Here is a 15045-nt window from a genome sequence, read left to right on the forward strand (position 1 = left end):
CATTTGCCATACAAACACAAAGCCAAAGCGACTTTTGAGGTAGTTTATTTGTTGAATTTGTCATTTATTTCAATTGCTTTTAATGTTTAGCTCAGTCTATTGTGTTTTTAGTGCTCTATTTCACATTATTTTTACTGATTTGATGTTCTTTTTATGTAAAGTGTCTTTGAGTACCTTGAAAAGCGCTTTTAAATAAAATGTATTATTATTATTTATTCAGCAGGTAAGCTGACCTCACAGTGTAGATGTATGTGTCTGTAGGAAGAATGCAAAAAACTTAATGAGTAATCATATGAGTGTTTCAGCAGTTCTGGTTCTTATGTAGTGCGAACCTTAAGTTCTGATTATGATTTATGACTGACATAAAACTGTTCAGCATCTTGGAAATATGACTATTGTTTTCTATCAGCGAGGACTTTGCAAGATGGTTAGAATTTTTAGATTTTATTGGCTCGGTGAGCGCAGTTTGTGCCGATTTAGATATATGCAAAAGAACACATTAATACACTTTCTCAATCTATGTAATTATTTTCTCCAGGGTAAAATTTGTCAACTATAAAACAAATCAACTGCCAAATCATATTTATGCCAGTAAGCCCGTCGATTTAAAGATCTGTAGACTGCCAAACAATAACTGACAGAGTGAGACATCTTCCTTTTAATTTCCCGTCTGACTGCAGCCTTTCCCCATCTCTGCTCCTGATTTGCATTGTTGCCTAAATGGCCCCCTGCTGATAACACAATAACAGGTGCCGCCTTGAAACCACAAAATGACCAATGATCCAAGTAATCCCGGAGTCAAAAGATCAACTCATGAGTTATTTTATTACACTACATATGACAGAGAAAACAACATGTATAAAAAAATAAAGCTAACATCCAAAAACAATGGCGTCCCTCAGGTCCTTGTTGAGCCCAGCATGGATGATACCATTACTGCCCTTTGTCGAAAATGCACTTTGTTTGTTGGCACAACAGAAAATATATATAAAAATGCATATATGTATGACTGGCGTATGATGGAAGTGATGGTAGACTCGAAGTTCATGTGTATGTGTCAAGGCATAAGTTGATTGTGAGATACAGTACAATTACTGTATGTACAGAATCCCAAGAACTAATGTTTTTACCCCTAATACCTAGACTTTAAACAAAGGTTAAGGCCCATGTCCTCTAACCGAGTGGAAAGTGAATGTTTTGGGAAAAGAGATGACATTTCAAGTAGAAAACAAAACAGCACCGTACACGACAAACTGCATGATAACAAGATAAGCCTCCCATGGTGTATTTCTAGTGTGTAAAACTGATCCAAAGGCTCTCTGAGTGTTTTTTTAAGAGCTTCCCAACATAGTTATCCCACAGTCAGCTCCCGAATCTGGGAAGACCTCCAGTCGGGCCAGCCTGCTCTGCTCCAAGGCGATGGCTTCGGCCGAGTGCTTGCATTTCTCTGATCCGCACTGACAGGTGAAGTACTTGCTCTTAATGTCCCAGAAGCGGTCGCCATAGTCGAATCTAAAGACAGAAACAAGTAAGAATAATCAATTATTCTTAATTAAATGATTATTAGAGGGTTAGGACAGTTACAAAAGGGAAAAAAGAGGACGAGTAAAGAAAGGAAATAGGCGGCCTACCCGAGCTCTTGTCCGCTGAGGATGTCTCTGGAGCTGAAGAAGGCGATGCGGGGGAACCTCAGGTCCTGATGCTGCATGAACACGCGGACCGGGATGAGGTTGGGGTCGCACAGGTGGTTGATGAAGCGGCTGATGTTGCCGTAATACCGGGCGTCGATGCAATACACCTCCCCATCCTGCACAGGAAACACAACAGACCAATGAGATATAATAAATAAATAAACTGGTTTTCAAATGCCTGTAGGAACCACATTCATCGGTCCAAACAATGCAGCACATCATGACACAAATCAGTCCCAGATACTGAAGGAATTAAAACTGTTTACCCGTAATGACTATCGTTATGTTTGGAGGAAATAAACGGAGGCTTGTAAGCTGAAGAACACCGTCCCAACCATGAAGCACGGGGGTAGAAGCATCATGTTGTGGTTGCGCTTTGTTACAGTAAACTTCAGAAAATAGATGGCATCAAGATAAGGAAGATTATGTCAATATACTGACAGGAAGTTAAAGCTTGGTCTCAAATATGTCTTCCAAATGGACAATGAGCCTAGCAGAATGGCTTGAGGACAACAAAGCCAAAGGTCTTAGAGTGGCCATAAGTCTTTCATAACTAAACTTGATTCCGCGGCACAGAATTTAAATCCTATTGTAGAATCCAGAAAACACTTTCATCTCAAATTAGGCTGACTGATTTATAAATATGAGCATTTTTATGTGTAGCCTAAGGAAGTAAAAGTAAAACGTCATCTGAATGAGTGTTAAAACATTACCTTAAGGTTCACTGTAAGCTAAAACACAGGCAGGTTGTTTTCTAGCTCAGCAGTTCTGGACTAATGTCTTAGCAATTATTTACTTTGGCAGTTATTTATTACTGGTTGCAGAGGTAGTCTACCGTACACTCTCTCTCTCTCTATCTTATAATATAAAAGAAGCTTCACCTTGTTGTCCAGGTCAAACAGGTACGAGTCGTCTTCTCTGACGTCTGCTTCTGCATCAGAGATCAGCTCGCCAACGTATCTGAGGGTGAACAGTACCGAAGATTCATTTTTAACTTCCTACATTTCACCCAAAAAAATGAATGAATAAATAAAAGGAGCCTTATGTGTGGCAGGTTTCTCTCACTCGCAGATGAAGCTTCCCTGAGGGATGTCCTGCAGAGCTCGGACCCCCCAGCCCATCTTCTCCGTCCTGTAAAGCTGCAGACGGACTCTGGCGGGAAAGATTTTAAATACGAGAGCTAAGAGCCAAAGCCACTGCAGATCAATGATTCACAAGATGTAGAAATATTTGTATTTATATCAAGAGAAGATTTTTTTCCACCCAGAAACAATTCCCGCCCATCATGGATATCTCTTCAAGTGCCACGACTTACTTGATGCCTGCCTGCACCACCCTGTTCTTGCACGATCTATAGCAGGAACACGCCATGTTGCATTCAAATATAAGCGGAGGCTCAATTTTGTTGAACTCCTGAAGCAGCCGCTGGTCCTAGGTAACAGAAAAAAAAAAAAAGAGCACAACAAGGTGAGACTAGAGGAGTGACGGGAGAGGAAAAACTCTGGCTGCGCATGTTAGGCTGTTTTTATATCTCGTCTTCAATAACATCTTTATTCTTTGAGGTTCATTCAGGGAGAGCTGGTTTTAAATTACAATATTTCATTTCACATGGCTAACACGAGAGACACAAACAACCATTCAGCTGTTTATGCTTCTGCGTCAATTTGCATTTTCCCAGAAATGTAACTACGCGCAACAGCGACGCAGACCGCAAGAGCTGTGATTGGTTCTGCTTTGGTATTTCCGCCTGCTTCTCCAGGAAAGCTCTTCTGCGAAATTTCAGCGAAACCTTCAGTCACCATTGTTGAAAGTGAAGCAGGAAGTAGAAACAAAAATTAACCCGACAGGTACGGTGAGACACAGCGCCGACTAGTGTTTGGGCGGCGTTGTTACACAGCCTGGCTGACTGGCTCACACCAGCGCAGGTTGTGCCGATCATGTCCCGCAGAGGTGTAAACTGTGCTTCACATGCATACCTACAGTCAATTTAGAGTCACAGATTAACCTAATGTGCACGTCTTTGTTTGTAGGAGGAAGCTGGAGCGCCAGGAGAAAAGCCATGCAGGAACAGGGACAACATGCAAACTCTGGACAGTAATCAGCCGGCCAGCTTGTTTGAATCCAGAAACTTCTTGATGTGAGGTGTGTTAGGGCTGGCTCCAATACTGCCTGTTTTAAAATCTCGCCTCAAAACCCTTAATTTTTCCTTGATGTTTAGTTCAGTATGACTGCAAAATTTTTGTTTTAAGTCTTCTTGGTTTTTGTGTTTACTGTATGGCATCACAGCTTTCAGTTTCACCTCACTTTAACCAAATTCTGGTCTTGCTTGTAAGCTGATCTACACCAGACATGAAGCTCATCAGCTTATGTTAAGTCATTTTCTCTACATTTCCCTCTCCCTCTGCTGTCTGGGAATAATGATCTTCAGTCTAAGTTTGTGATTTTATATTTTGATGATGTGGCTTTTTTAAACGTGTTTACCTTGTCATACCAGCAGCGGATGCTGAGCTGTCCACAGAGGCAGTTACTAGACGAGCAGTCGTCAGTGCAGCCGCAGTGCTACAGGGAAAAAGACAAAGTTGAGATGCAAAGTTTTCAAAATAAGAGCACGTGAAATCTGACTGCAAAATGAAATCACCTGTAAGTGTGTGATATTGCGGTCTATGTTCATCGCTGACGTCTCGCAGTTTTCCGAAACGTATTTGTAGTCTGAAGGGCAGCCCTCGTCATCCACCGCGTTCACACAGGGGATCGGTACGTTCTCGTAGCCCTGCGCGATGTCACTGGAACACAAAACACGGAGGTAAATCAGAAAGGAGGAACGAAAAAACAGAAAACACAAGCTGTTATTATAACACAAAACCTACCTGCAGATGATTCTTTCTGTGCGGAGCATGCGATTGGTTATTCCTCTTCTTAACTTCCTGTTGATCTGGAGTGACACCCACACAGGTGTGTCGACCCGTGCCAGGGTCAGAGGAGTGTCGCCCTCCCTGTTCATGATATCAATGTCTGCTCCTCTGGACAGGAACAAGCTGCAGAAAGAAAACAGGAACCTTATTTTTTTATTCAAAATCCAAACAGCCACATGTTCATGACTTCCTTTAATAATTATCTTCTACTCACGTGACACAGTCCAAGTATCCCTCTCTGGCAGCGATGTGAAGCGGTGTGTCTCCGTGCATGTTGACGGAGGCCAGGGAACAGCCCGAGTTCAACACCAGCTCCGCTATGTCCACGTTGCCGGCATACGCAGCCCAGTGGAGACACACGTTCAGCTCCTGATGGGGAAGACGGGACTGCTTAAAGTAATAACCTGAAATATTTTCATGCTGCTGCGTCCACTTTGCTGTTTTGAGCTTTACAGTTTTATAATACTTTAAACACGTTCTCATTATCTGAAATCCAGACGTCGATGGTGCAATTAAACGCAGTAATATTAGACTTGCTTGAGAAAAACAGATGAAACCATTACCTCACATGCAGAAAGATAATCAGAATATATTTTAAAGATTTGATTTGATCTATTTTACAAAGATTCCAGCCTCTGAGACTTTATAAAATATGTTTTTAACTGATGATCGGACATAACAAGGCATTTTAAGATAGGATGTTTTTACACTGGAGCACTGCTAAATATTGAACTTGCAATATAGAAGCAACATTTTCCTCTCTCTCCTCCCCTTCCTCACTCATCACACTTGTTAATCTTGACACAATTTAATCTGAGGACGAGCTGTGACTTCTTCTGATCAGTCACATTTGGTCCACGCATACAGGGCTCTATCTGATAGGGCAAACGGTTGCATCCTGAGTGTGATATTTCAAGCAGTCTTGCAATATTCATATCGCCATGATAATGAAAATACAACTCATCAGTCAGCACTTGTTAGAGCAGGACGTTAAAAGACACTCTACAGTTGCAGACCTCTGGACGGCAAAGGAAACCGGGATTCAAAGTGAAACATCAATTCAGACGTCTCTCATCGTCCGGTGGTGCAGTGCAGCGTTATAAGATATTTACCTTATCATTGATGGTGACATCAGCTCCTCGGTTCAGCAGCGCTTTGATCACCTTGACGTGTTTGTGCTCTGCAGCCCAGATGATCGGCGTCCAACCACCGCTGTCCTGTGTCCAACCAACAGAGAGACTCAAAGTCAGACCGCACGCTCCATTTATCCTTCTAATCGTGATTCTGGATCTCTCTCCACACACGTTTCCTTCCGTTACCTGCGCGTTCACGTCCACCTGCCCCGTCTCCAGCAGCATGTTGACGATTTCCAGGTTTCCCAGCTTGGCTGCGTGGTGCAGGCCAGTATATCCGTCCTCCTCCTTGACGAATAATGACATGAGCAAAAACTAAAGCCATATCCATTAAAACCATAAAGGTTCACTTTATATTTCTGGTGTTAAGAGACGCTCACCACGTGATAGACGCAGGCACCGTTCTGGATCAGGTATCGAGCCACCTCAATGTGATTATTGATGATGGCCTCCAGCAGGGGAGTCCTCATGTCCTTGTCCTGGGCATCCACTTGAGCACCAGCCTGTCAGTGCGTTATTAAAAATATACTTTAAACGAAGGGGAGAGACTCCAACAACATCTGTTAAGGCTCAATCTTTATTCAAAATGTAGAGCTGTGAGAATGACTCCACTCAGTCCACAAGGATTTACTGGTTTCTTCTGAAAAATGTGATAAATCATGTGTTGTATTTGTCTTTTTGCAGCCATTTAACAAGTTACGACTACATTAAGTTATATAACAGTGTCTTCAGTGTCTCACCTGCACCAGCATGTAGCAGACTTCCAGGAGACCCCTCTGAGCGGCGGCGTGAAGAGCAGAGCGCCTGTTCTGGGAGTCAGGCTGGTATGTTGGGTCTATGCCCTCCACTGGGACGCAAACATTAACAAACACAGACTTTACAGGCAAATCCCACTCATAGCGATCCATCTGCAAGGTCTGCGTAAATGCTCATCTGACAATGACCACACCCAGGCTTCTGTTGTGCTTATTTAGATGCTAGTATTTAAGGAAAAAACAGAACAGACTGGTCTCAGATTGAGTGACATATTAGCCCTAAAAATCTTGATCTGATAGTTTCTCTTTAAAAATGAAACTTTCCATGTATTATTTCCCCACGTGAGGTAAAAATTATGTGACTTGAAAGGACAGAAACATGGAGGTGGCAAAATAACTAGGTGTTTTCAAAGATAGATGAAGGTGCAACAGATGCTGGTAACAATGTTGGGTCTGTAACAGCCATCTTCTTCTATTAGATTAATTCAGTTCTGTCAATAAAGCTTGGAAAAACTTTCTCCTACATCCCATTACCCCACGTGGGGTAAAGAAAAGGAGGAGGGAGGGAAGAAAAGAAACATGGAGGTAGCAAGTTGTTGAAAAGACGAACGAATCAGGAATTGATGTTGAAAACGTGGCTCTGGTTTGGTCGTCTTCTTCAACTGAGTGAATTCAAATACGACTTTGTCCTAAAGTTATATTGTGATTGCTGTTTTGGGGCGCGTAAATGCGTACATCTTAGCAGATAATTTTAAAATTAAAAAAACAAATAACATGTGTAGATTATTGTCAGTACTTAAGTGGAGCTCATAGTGTGTGTTGCCACTCACTCAGCATGAGCAGGACTCTCTGAACCTCTCCTTGCTTGGCAGCGGGATAGAGCTGACGAGGGTGGAACCTCAGTTTCTTCCTCCTGGTGAATCAAAAGCAAAAAGTTAATCCTGTTTTCCACAGAAAACTACTGAATATCTCTTAGAAAAGCTTAAACAAACCACATCTTTTATGTCACTTGAATCTCTTATTTTGAATCATCAGCTGCTGTCTATCAAGTTTTTATTAAATTTCATTTGAGTTCTTGAGCTGGAGGCCGAAAACACATAATCGCTTCCTACATCTGGTTCACTTTTCACTAATTTAACTTGTCTTAAATTTTAAATCCAGTCTCCAACCTCTCTGTGTCCTGTGTGAGGATGGCTTTCTGCAGCGCCGCCCTGCTGGGCCCAGGTGGAAGTGCGCTGGGGCTGACCGGTTTCCCATTTGGCATACAGAGCGATGGTCCCACGCTGTCCACGCCCTCCTCTGCTGGGGGGACAGTGGCCGCAGTCGCTGCCGGGGCCACAGGCTGCGGAGGCTGCTGCTGCTGCTGCTCCACTGCCGGCGTCACCAGGCCGTGGCTACGCATACGAGCGCTGAAGAGACAGAGAAGAAGATTAAAAAAACACATAGAAACATATTAAAATACGAAATTTCAAATTGTCCTCTTACCTGACCGGCCTTTCAGGCATCTTCCCATCCTTCATCCCTCCCGTGGAGGCCGTGAGGGAGGGCGCCGTGGGGGCAGACGGCGGCAGGGACGGCGTGGTGGTGGAGGAGGCGTACATGGTGACGACGGTCGTGGCGGAGGCCGTGGCCGAGCTGAAGGACGGGATGGTGACTTCCTGGGCCTCGGAGGCGTCTTCGCCGCAGTGGGGACAGAAAAGCATGCCGCCTCCGTTCGCTCTGCTGCGTCCGCTGCCCAGCACCGTCACACAGCCCCGGTGGAAACGGTGGGCGATGCGCTGGTTCGGGCAGCACTCGAGAAACGTGCCCTGAAAGAGGAGAATGAAGTAAGACATCGCAGAGAAGAAAGCGGGACTTCAGGGAGGAAAAAATAAATTATTGAGGAGAAGGACACAGTCAGCAGATGGTTTAAACACTTACTGCTATGCAAAAATATCCACAACCAGGACAGCAGTGGTGTTTGACCATGTGTGAGCGATGGACGTCACAAAGCACCATGAGGGAAACACGACTAGACGGCCGCATGGTTTCTCCTTTAATAGTCCGATTATTGCAAGCACGCAGCTGGAAGACAAGAGAGAAGATTTTATTTGAAAACATCAGGCTGTACAACAATAATTCTTAGTGATGAGTTTATCTGTTAAGACGACCTTGTTGGTTTATCCACATAAACACAGATCTGAACTAATACTGCATGTCTAGGACTAATGACGCTGCTTTATCGTTTCATTTTTGGGTTCACGACAAACGATGTGAGGAGCCAAGTAAATCTTGGTCTTGAATCTTACTTTGACTGTTTGCACCTGCCAGTACCCAACCTCAACACACACACACACCCACCCACCCACACACATCCACCCACACACACACACACACACACAGAGTGAACACAGGGACAAACCTCTCCATTGATGCTCTCAGTGGCCATGCACTGTCTGCTCACACGGTGGCTGGTGCTGTCGACGCGAGGGGCCTCCATCCTGCAGCTGCACAGAGGAAGCTCCTCCAGACGCTCAGTGTCTCCGGCTTCACTTCCCTCTGCAGAGAGGAGTGTTTGATTGACAACTATTATTATTATTATTATTGTTATACTGCATATTTATCAGTCTTAAAATTAATCAGCAAATTGTTCAAACAACCGATTAATAATTTCAGAAAACTTTCATGTAAACATTCTTGTCACTTGTTGTATAATTTACTGTTTGGGATCATTTCACAGATATTATTTTTAAGAGAATCATTTTCAAAGAATCAGTCTATTGATTTTTAAAATAATCCGCAGATTTTGATCTAATTTGCCAAACTTTGGTGTAAAGAAAAGCTCAAAGTTAAGATATTAACTGTGCAGTTTATTATTATCTGATTCTACTTAGAGAAAGATGTTTCTTGATCCTATTTATCTAATAATGATCTAAAAATCAAACCCTAAACATTAACTGTTCACTCTCATACACAACAATGAAAAACTGCAAAAACCCACATTTGAGAAACTTCAATTTTGGCCAATTTGTTTAATAAAATCATAAATCAAATATCAAAAACAGATTTATTTTGATTAAAACTGTCGCCGGACGCTAGCCCAGCAATGTTGTAGCTACAGCTTTTTGGTTTAAAGTAAAAACATGTCATTTTATTATTTTTATTTATGATCCACAGGTTATACCAACAGTACAGTATCCGTCTTACACCTACCAGCATGAGGAGAAAGTGTCAGACTGTCAGCAGCAGCAATGTCCAGAGCACCCAGAGGAACCTCTGTGTACTCCGCAGACCTTCCTGCTGAGGACAAACCAAACATATACAGCAAAAATATGAGCTTTACTTTAGGAATAAAGCTTTTATACAACACAAATAAATACTATTTACTGCTATTATACAGCAACTTTAGCAGACACATTCAGCACTGATTACAGCAGTCTGTGTGGACTTCATCTATCTTATTATTTAATTTTGAATAATGTGTAGGATAAAGTTTTTTTTGTTGATCACATACCATGTAACAGGATTCAGTGTCAGCAGTTAATACCACTCACCTGCCACCGTCTCCGCATCATCCGCCGTGTCTCTCTCTTTGTGCTGATCCGACGGCGGCCATGAAGAGTCCTCGCTCTCGTTTCTACTCTGGACGCGCGTTTCGGACTCCGAACTCTGCGAGGAAGAAATTCAGAATATAGATATATCTGAATGAAAAAAAAATGTTATTTAAGTTCAATTAAGTTTTACCACTATACTCTGTGACACTAAGTGGGTAGGAATGTGGACCACGGCTGTAAGGTTTTAAAGGGTGTCATGTGGAGTTTTTGTCCACTAGCAGCGCTAAAGAGCAACGTTTTCATGTTCACATCACTTTCAGATTATTCTTCATTTGGAAGCAGTACCATGACAAGTAACGTATCAAAGTGATATGCATTTAACACATTTGTCAGGGTGTAAAAATACAAGTCAACTTATTATACGTAAATTTGCTTAAAAGACTCCTCTAATGAGACATCACCTGTGTCAGTATCTTTATATTTTTAGTATTTGTTTTGGAATAAAGAAGTTTTTTAACATGTGAACTGAGGCTGTAACCCATAAAGTCATTATTAAGAAATAAATATAACTACTTTTAGCCCTTACACAGTTTATCTGCTTGCAAGTAGCTATGAAAAGCTAAATCAAAGTTCACCAAATACGTTTCTGATTTGAGCACTTAACCGCAACAGATACATTATAGACACGACACTGAATAATGATAACTACTAACACTATTTTTGGGGTTTTATTCAGAAGCTGGTTTTGGTGTAAAGTTAATGACACGTTTGGCATTTTTCGACACCGTTGTCATGTTTTCCATTTTGGCAAAAAGGGGAAAAAACCTGACAACCTAATCCCTTCCTGGTTGGGTATAGGAAGAGTTTGACTAGTCTAAACAAAAAACAAAACAAAAAAAGAACTGATAATAATCTAACATACTAACAGGCTAGTTGGCTACAGGGGCGTCTATGTGTGTTAACAGGGCTCAGACTCTGCGGCTCAAACTGGTAATGAAGAACCACTCACGTGATCCGACATGTTCATTGGCCCCTCTATGTCCTTAGCTTGCCGCCTCACTTCTCCCCTACCATTTTCCAACTACAAAAGGGAAAACAAGTTTAAAATTGTCTCTCGAACGGAAAAAAACAAACAAACAAGCAGATTATAGATCCTCAAACCTTTTCTGAATCTCGTGAGGACGGACTTGAAACCTGAGTTTTCTCGGCCCCTTCCTCCTCTGACTCGTCAACGAAGCTGTTGCTCTTCGCCGGCGCTGCCTTCGTAACTGTCTCCGTCTTTTTATGGGATAGCTTTTCTTCCTGAGTTTTAAAAGAAATCAAAAAATGTGACAAGATTAGACAACAGGCCACGAGAACAACTGGAGCTATCCTTCAAATCAGGTGTAATCTTACCGCAGTCTTAACATCGTCTGGAATGTTTTCAAACTTCTCAGGTGTGCTGCTTGATGTGTGACCCAGTTTCAGCCTTTTCGCAACTATTGGAAACAAGACGATGCAACGGGAACCGTCATAGGGTTAGTTTTAAATTAAACACAAACGCTCATTCAACTGATATCTGTTCTACAGCTACTAACCAGTTTCAGAGTCAGAGGACGCGGAGGGAGTCACAGATCCAGCTGGTGGCTCAAGCTGACTCGTCTGTTGAACGAAAATAATCAGTGACACAGATAATAACAAAAAAAAAAAAAAAATGAAAACAGAGGAACTTTACTCCTCTCTCTCACCTGCCCTGGCGGGGGCCTGTTCATGGTCTTGCGTGCCCGGTGGATCTTGGGTGGGGCAGGGGAGACGGATGGAGAAGAGGAAGCTGTGGCAGAGGAGGCTGAGGAGGATGAAGGAGCGGGTGAAAGGATGGATTTACTGCTACCAGGACCAGACACGCTCATCTTCGCTCGGCCGGGGGGCACCATTAAAGATGCGGAGGCAGAGGAAGACAAAGACAAGGAAGACGGTGATGGAAGGGACTTTGTTGCATGTCCTGTAAGAAGAGAGATAAATAACGGTAATAATAATTAGTATCACATTGATTATCTTAGTTTAATCTCTAGTCAAGCTAGGTTTGTGCAATTTATTACTGTATTACCAGTAGATTCTGGCTAGGACTGAAGTATTCATGATGCATCGTTGAGACGTTGAGACTTTCCTTAGTATTAACTGTTGACTTCAAGTTTCAGGATCATAAAAGCTCACCCGAGGCACATCAAACCAAAGCCATCTGGATCTGAGTCTCACCTGCGGCAGGTTTGTTCTGTGGGGAAGAGGCAGGCGAACATTTCTCTCCATCCTCTCGAGCTTTGTCCTTTCCAGACAAAACTGACGGCATACCACCCATAGGCTCTGTCTTCTTAGCAGCAGCAGCAGCAGCAGCAGACGTGGTGGGGGAGGCTGCATTATCTGAGGAATATTCAGAGTTTTGCATGAAGTGAAAATTAAACAAGGATTCTGTACATCTGGGTACCTGAAATCCATCATCCGCATAAGCGAGCTGTACACATACCTTCCTTTACATGACTCGGCCCTGCTAGTGACTCTGCTGGTGTTTCTGTGTCATCTTTTTCAGGGGGCTCCTGGAAAATAAAGGAAAACCCCGGTAAATACGTACCCATCAGCGCTACAGACCACGGAAACTACTGATCCACTGCAGTTCACACATCATATCATAACTAATTATATGTGTTGTCCTACTGTTTTCAAAGAGTTAATGCAAGATGTACATATAAAAGTTTAGACTTTAGACCCATGTATGGCAAAAACCTAGAAAACCAGGAGAGTTCTGGCTGAACTGTCCTCCATGCTGGACGATGAGTCCCGCCCCCTGCACGGTGGCCTGGCTGAGCTGAGGAGCAGCTTCAGTGACAGACCGCTTCCCCCTCGATGTGTGAAGGAAAGATTCAGAAGGTCTTTCCTTCCTGCTGCTGTTCGGCTCCACAACGAGCACCCCTAATATGTGTCTGGGCAATATGTCTATCATCTATTCTATCTCTGTCATTTCTGCATGCTGTTGCAAACTGCAATTCCCCCATGGTGGGACAAATAAAGGTTTTCTTATTCTTATTTTTACATACCGTTAAAATGGTAACACATTTGCACCTTTTATGGACAGATTACATGTTTAGAGTTTAGTTTAAACATGCTTAACATGACTTTTTTTTCCTGATGAAGCAATTTATCTGGATGCGTGCTTTGCATCACGGTCCTGCTGAATGGGTGAAAGACCTCTTCATTTTCATATCTGTAACAGACACCAGACGATTCTGCGTTGAGACTGACCGGTGTTTGGAGTTATTCACGGTTCCCTCCACCTTCGCCAAAGCTCCTGATCCAGCTGAACAAAAGCAGCCAAGAGCATAATGCTGCTGCTGCCACCACCGTTGCTTCACGCCTAGAACATGCGTTCATTTTGTTTTTGGTTTCATCAGGTCACAACACATTTTTCAACGTCTGGATACGCGTTTCTGCACAGTTTAACCAGGCTTGGGTGCACTTTTTCATCAGAAAAAAGCTTGCCACCCAGCCTAAGCCACAGATATGCAAAATAAGGGGGGTGGTTGACACATGTGAGGAACAACCAGTACTTGCCACATACAGCTGCAACTTCCACAACCAGTTTTCTGTTTGTTCTCTTTGCAATTTTTTTTTTTTTTCAAGGACGCCCTGTTCTTTATAATGTCACAGCGGTGCTATATGTTCTCCGCTTGTTGATGACGGTTTCACCCGAGCGATACCTTTCAACAATGACATTCTGTGGATGCTTAGAAAGCTCAAGAGGACCTTGCACAAGAACAACGGACATCTACTTTGTGTTTACCAAAACCACTACTGATGAAAACAGACGTGTCTTCACCTAAAAATAAACAATTATCTTATTTCAATTAGCTTATTTTCTCTGAAATGCATCATTTAGGTCTGGAATAGAATTAAATCAGCTGTATATTTTATATTAAAGGTGCTATCACAATGTTCACATCACAAAAGCCAGACGTTTTAACAGGAACTGTTCACAATAACATCCGGAGCAGAGCTTAACTGTGTGGTGTTTCATGAAATATCATAATGCACCTAATCTAAGTATCCAGTCACTAGATATACACATTAATACATTTTGTCTCGCGTTTTTAATGTGTCTATAACTAACAGAATATAGTCTCGTGGACCTGCGGTGAACAGTTTCCGCTTTAGCCTTTCCAAAATAAACCTCACAGCCAATGGCTGATCTTTCCTGCCGCCATCAGTTAATCAACCCATTCATACCCTCTACACACGTTAAAGCACGATCCTCACGACGAAAATGGTGCGTAAATAAAAAGAAATGTCAAGCTAGATTGCTTACATTCTCTGCTTAAGTCTTTTTTTGTTTCTTTTTGTTGCTGGAATAAGTCATTAGTGTAATAGTTTGTCTCAACAGTTGATGTAAGACTGATGCAAAACAAAACAATGAATACAAATGCCTTCAGATATGATAAATGCGAAGTAAAAAGCGTGTAACGGATCAATGAATACATACAATCAACAGCAACATCAGAGGAAGTTCTTTAGTTAACACAAAACTGTTGTAGGCTAACACAGCTAGCAGTGTAGCTCCAGCTTGCAACGAAGAGCTATGCCGGCTAATAAAAACATATGCAGCGGAGCACGCGGCAGCTCCAGTTGCGTTGTGTTGCTAAGAAGGCTGGTGTGCTTAGAGGACAGCGAATAGACGTAAATTTCGTTAGCATGCCATTTTGAGATGTTGTAGGTTTGCTACCTTTGTCGTTGTCTCGGATGCCGACATGTTTCCCAGTGAACGTCGACGTATAACAACGTGCTTGCGTCACCGCGCGAGCCACGCCCACTCCGCCGATTGATTGGGGGAGAGCGCTGATCAGAAATCAGCGTACGTGCTTTGGTTTTACGACCGGGAGTTAAGAGGAGCCTCCGACGAAAACCGATTCAAAGTCAGCTTTAATAAGTGGAGAAGCGTCCTCGGCTTGTGTTTGTTGTCACGGGATGCACTTCCCCCCCCCCCCCACCCCCAGCAA

General features: G+C 42.8%; 1 protein-coding gene across 8 annotated transcripts; it reads right to left on the reverse strand.

The window, feature by feature from the left end:
• Positions 1–790: 790 nt before the first annotated feature.
• Positions 791–14889, reverse strand: ehmt2 (euchromatic histone-lysine N-methyltransferase 2). Of its 8 annotated transcripts, none has more exons than XM_084563499.1 (28): positions 14772–14889; positions 12525–12594; positions 12260–12421; positions 11752–12005; positions 11602–11665; positions 11420–11502; positions 11186–11326; positions 11034–11105; positions 10025–10139; positions 9684–9767; positions 8893–9029; positions 8412–8555; positions 7977–8299; positions 7661–7900; positions 7322–7404; positions 6477–6583; positions 6117–6239; positions 5923–6024; positions 5716–5820; positions 4818–4990; positions 4559–4726; positions 4330–4474; positions 4173–4250; positions 3007–3122; positions 2757–2843; positions 2573–2651; positions 1632–1807; positions 791–1512 (listed from the first exon to the last, which is right to left on the reverse strand). In XM_084563499.1, the coding sequence occupies exons 1-28, from the start codon at positions 14796–14798 to the stop codon at positions 1332–1334; spliced, it is 3639 nt and encodes a 1212-aa protein (XP_084419625.1). In that variant the 5' UTR covers positions 14799–14889; the 3' UTR covers positions 791–1331. The 8 variants fall into 8 exon arrangements, with proteins under 8 accessions (XP_084419625.1, XP_084419626.1, XP_084419621.1 ...); XM_084563500.1 differs by having other exon boundaries at positions 4818–4972; positions 9684–9770; XM_084563495.1 differs by having other exon boundaries at positions 4818–4972; positions 5716–6024; positions 9684–9770.
• Between the last annotated feature and the right edge of the window lie 156 nt (positions 14890–15045).

This window comes from Chelon labrosus (genome assembly GCF_963514085.1).
Source record: "Chelon labrosus genome assembly, chromosome: 16".
Taxonomy (NCBI): domain Eukaryota; kingdom Metazoa; phylum Chordata; class Actinopteri; order Mugiliformes; family Mugilidae; genus Chelon; species Chelon labrosus.

Bases quoted from the DNA above. Each gene is read 5' to 3' on its own strand.
- ehmt2 (XM_084563493.1), bottom strand. From the start codon at position 12,633: ATGGGTACGTATTTACCGGGGTTTTCCTTTATTTTCCAGGAGCCCCCT. The intron at 9,771-10,024 runs GTGAGTGGTATT...GTTTGTCCTCAG, and splicing joins TGATGCGGAGACGGTGGCAG to CAGGAAGGTCTGCGGAGTAC. The intron at 1,513-1,631 runs GTAGGCCGCCTA...TTCTGTCTTTAG, and splicing joins CTCAGCGGACAAGAGCTCGG to ATTCGACTATGGCGACCGCT.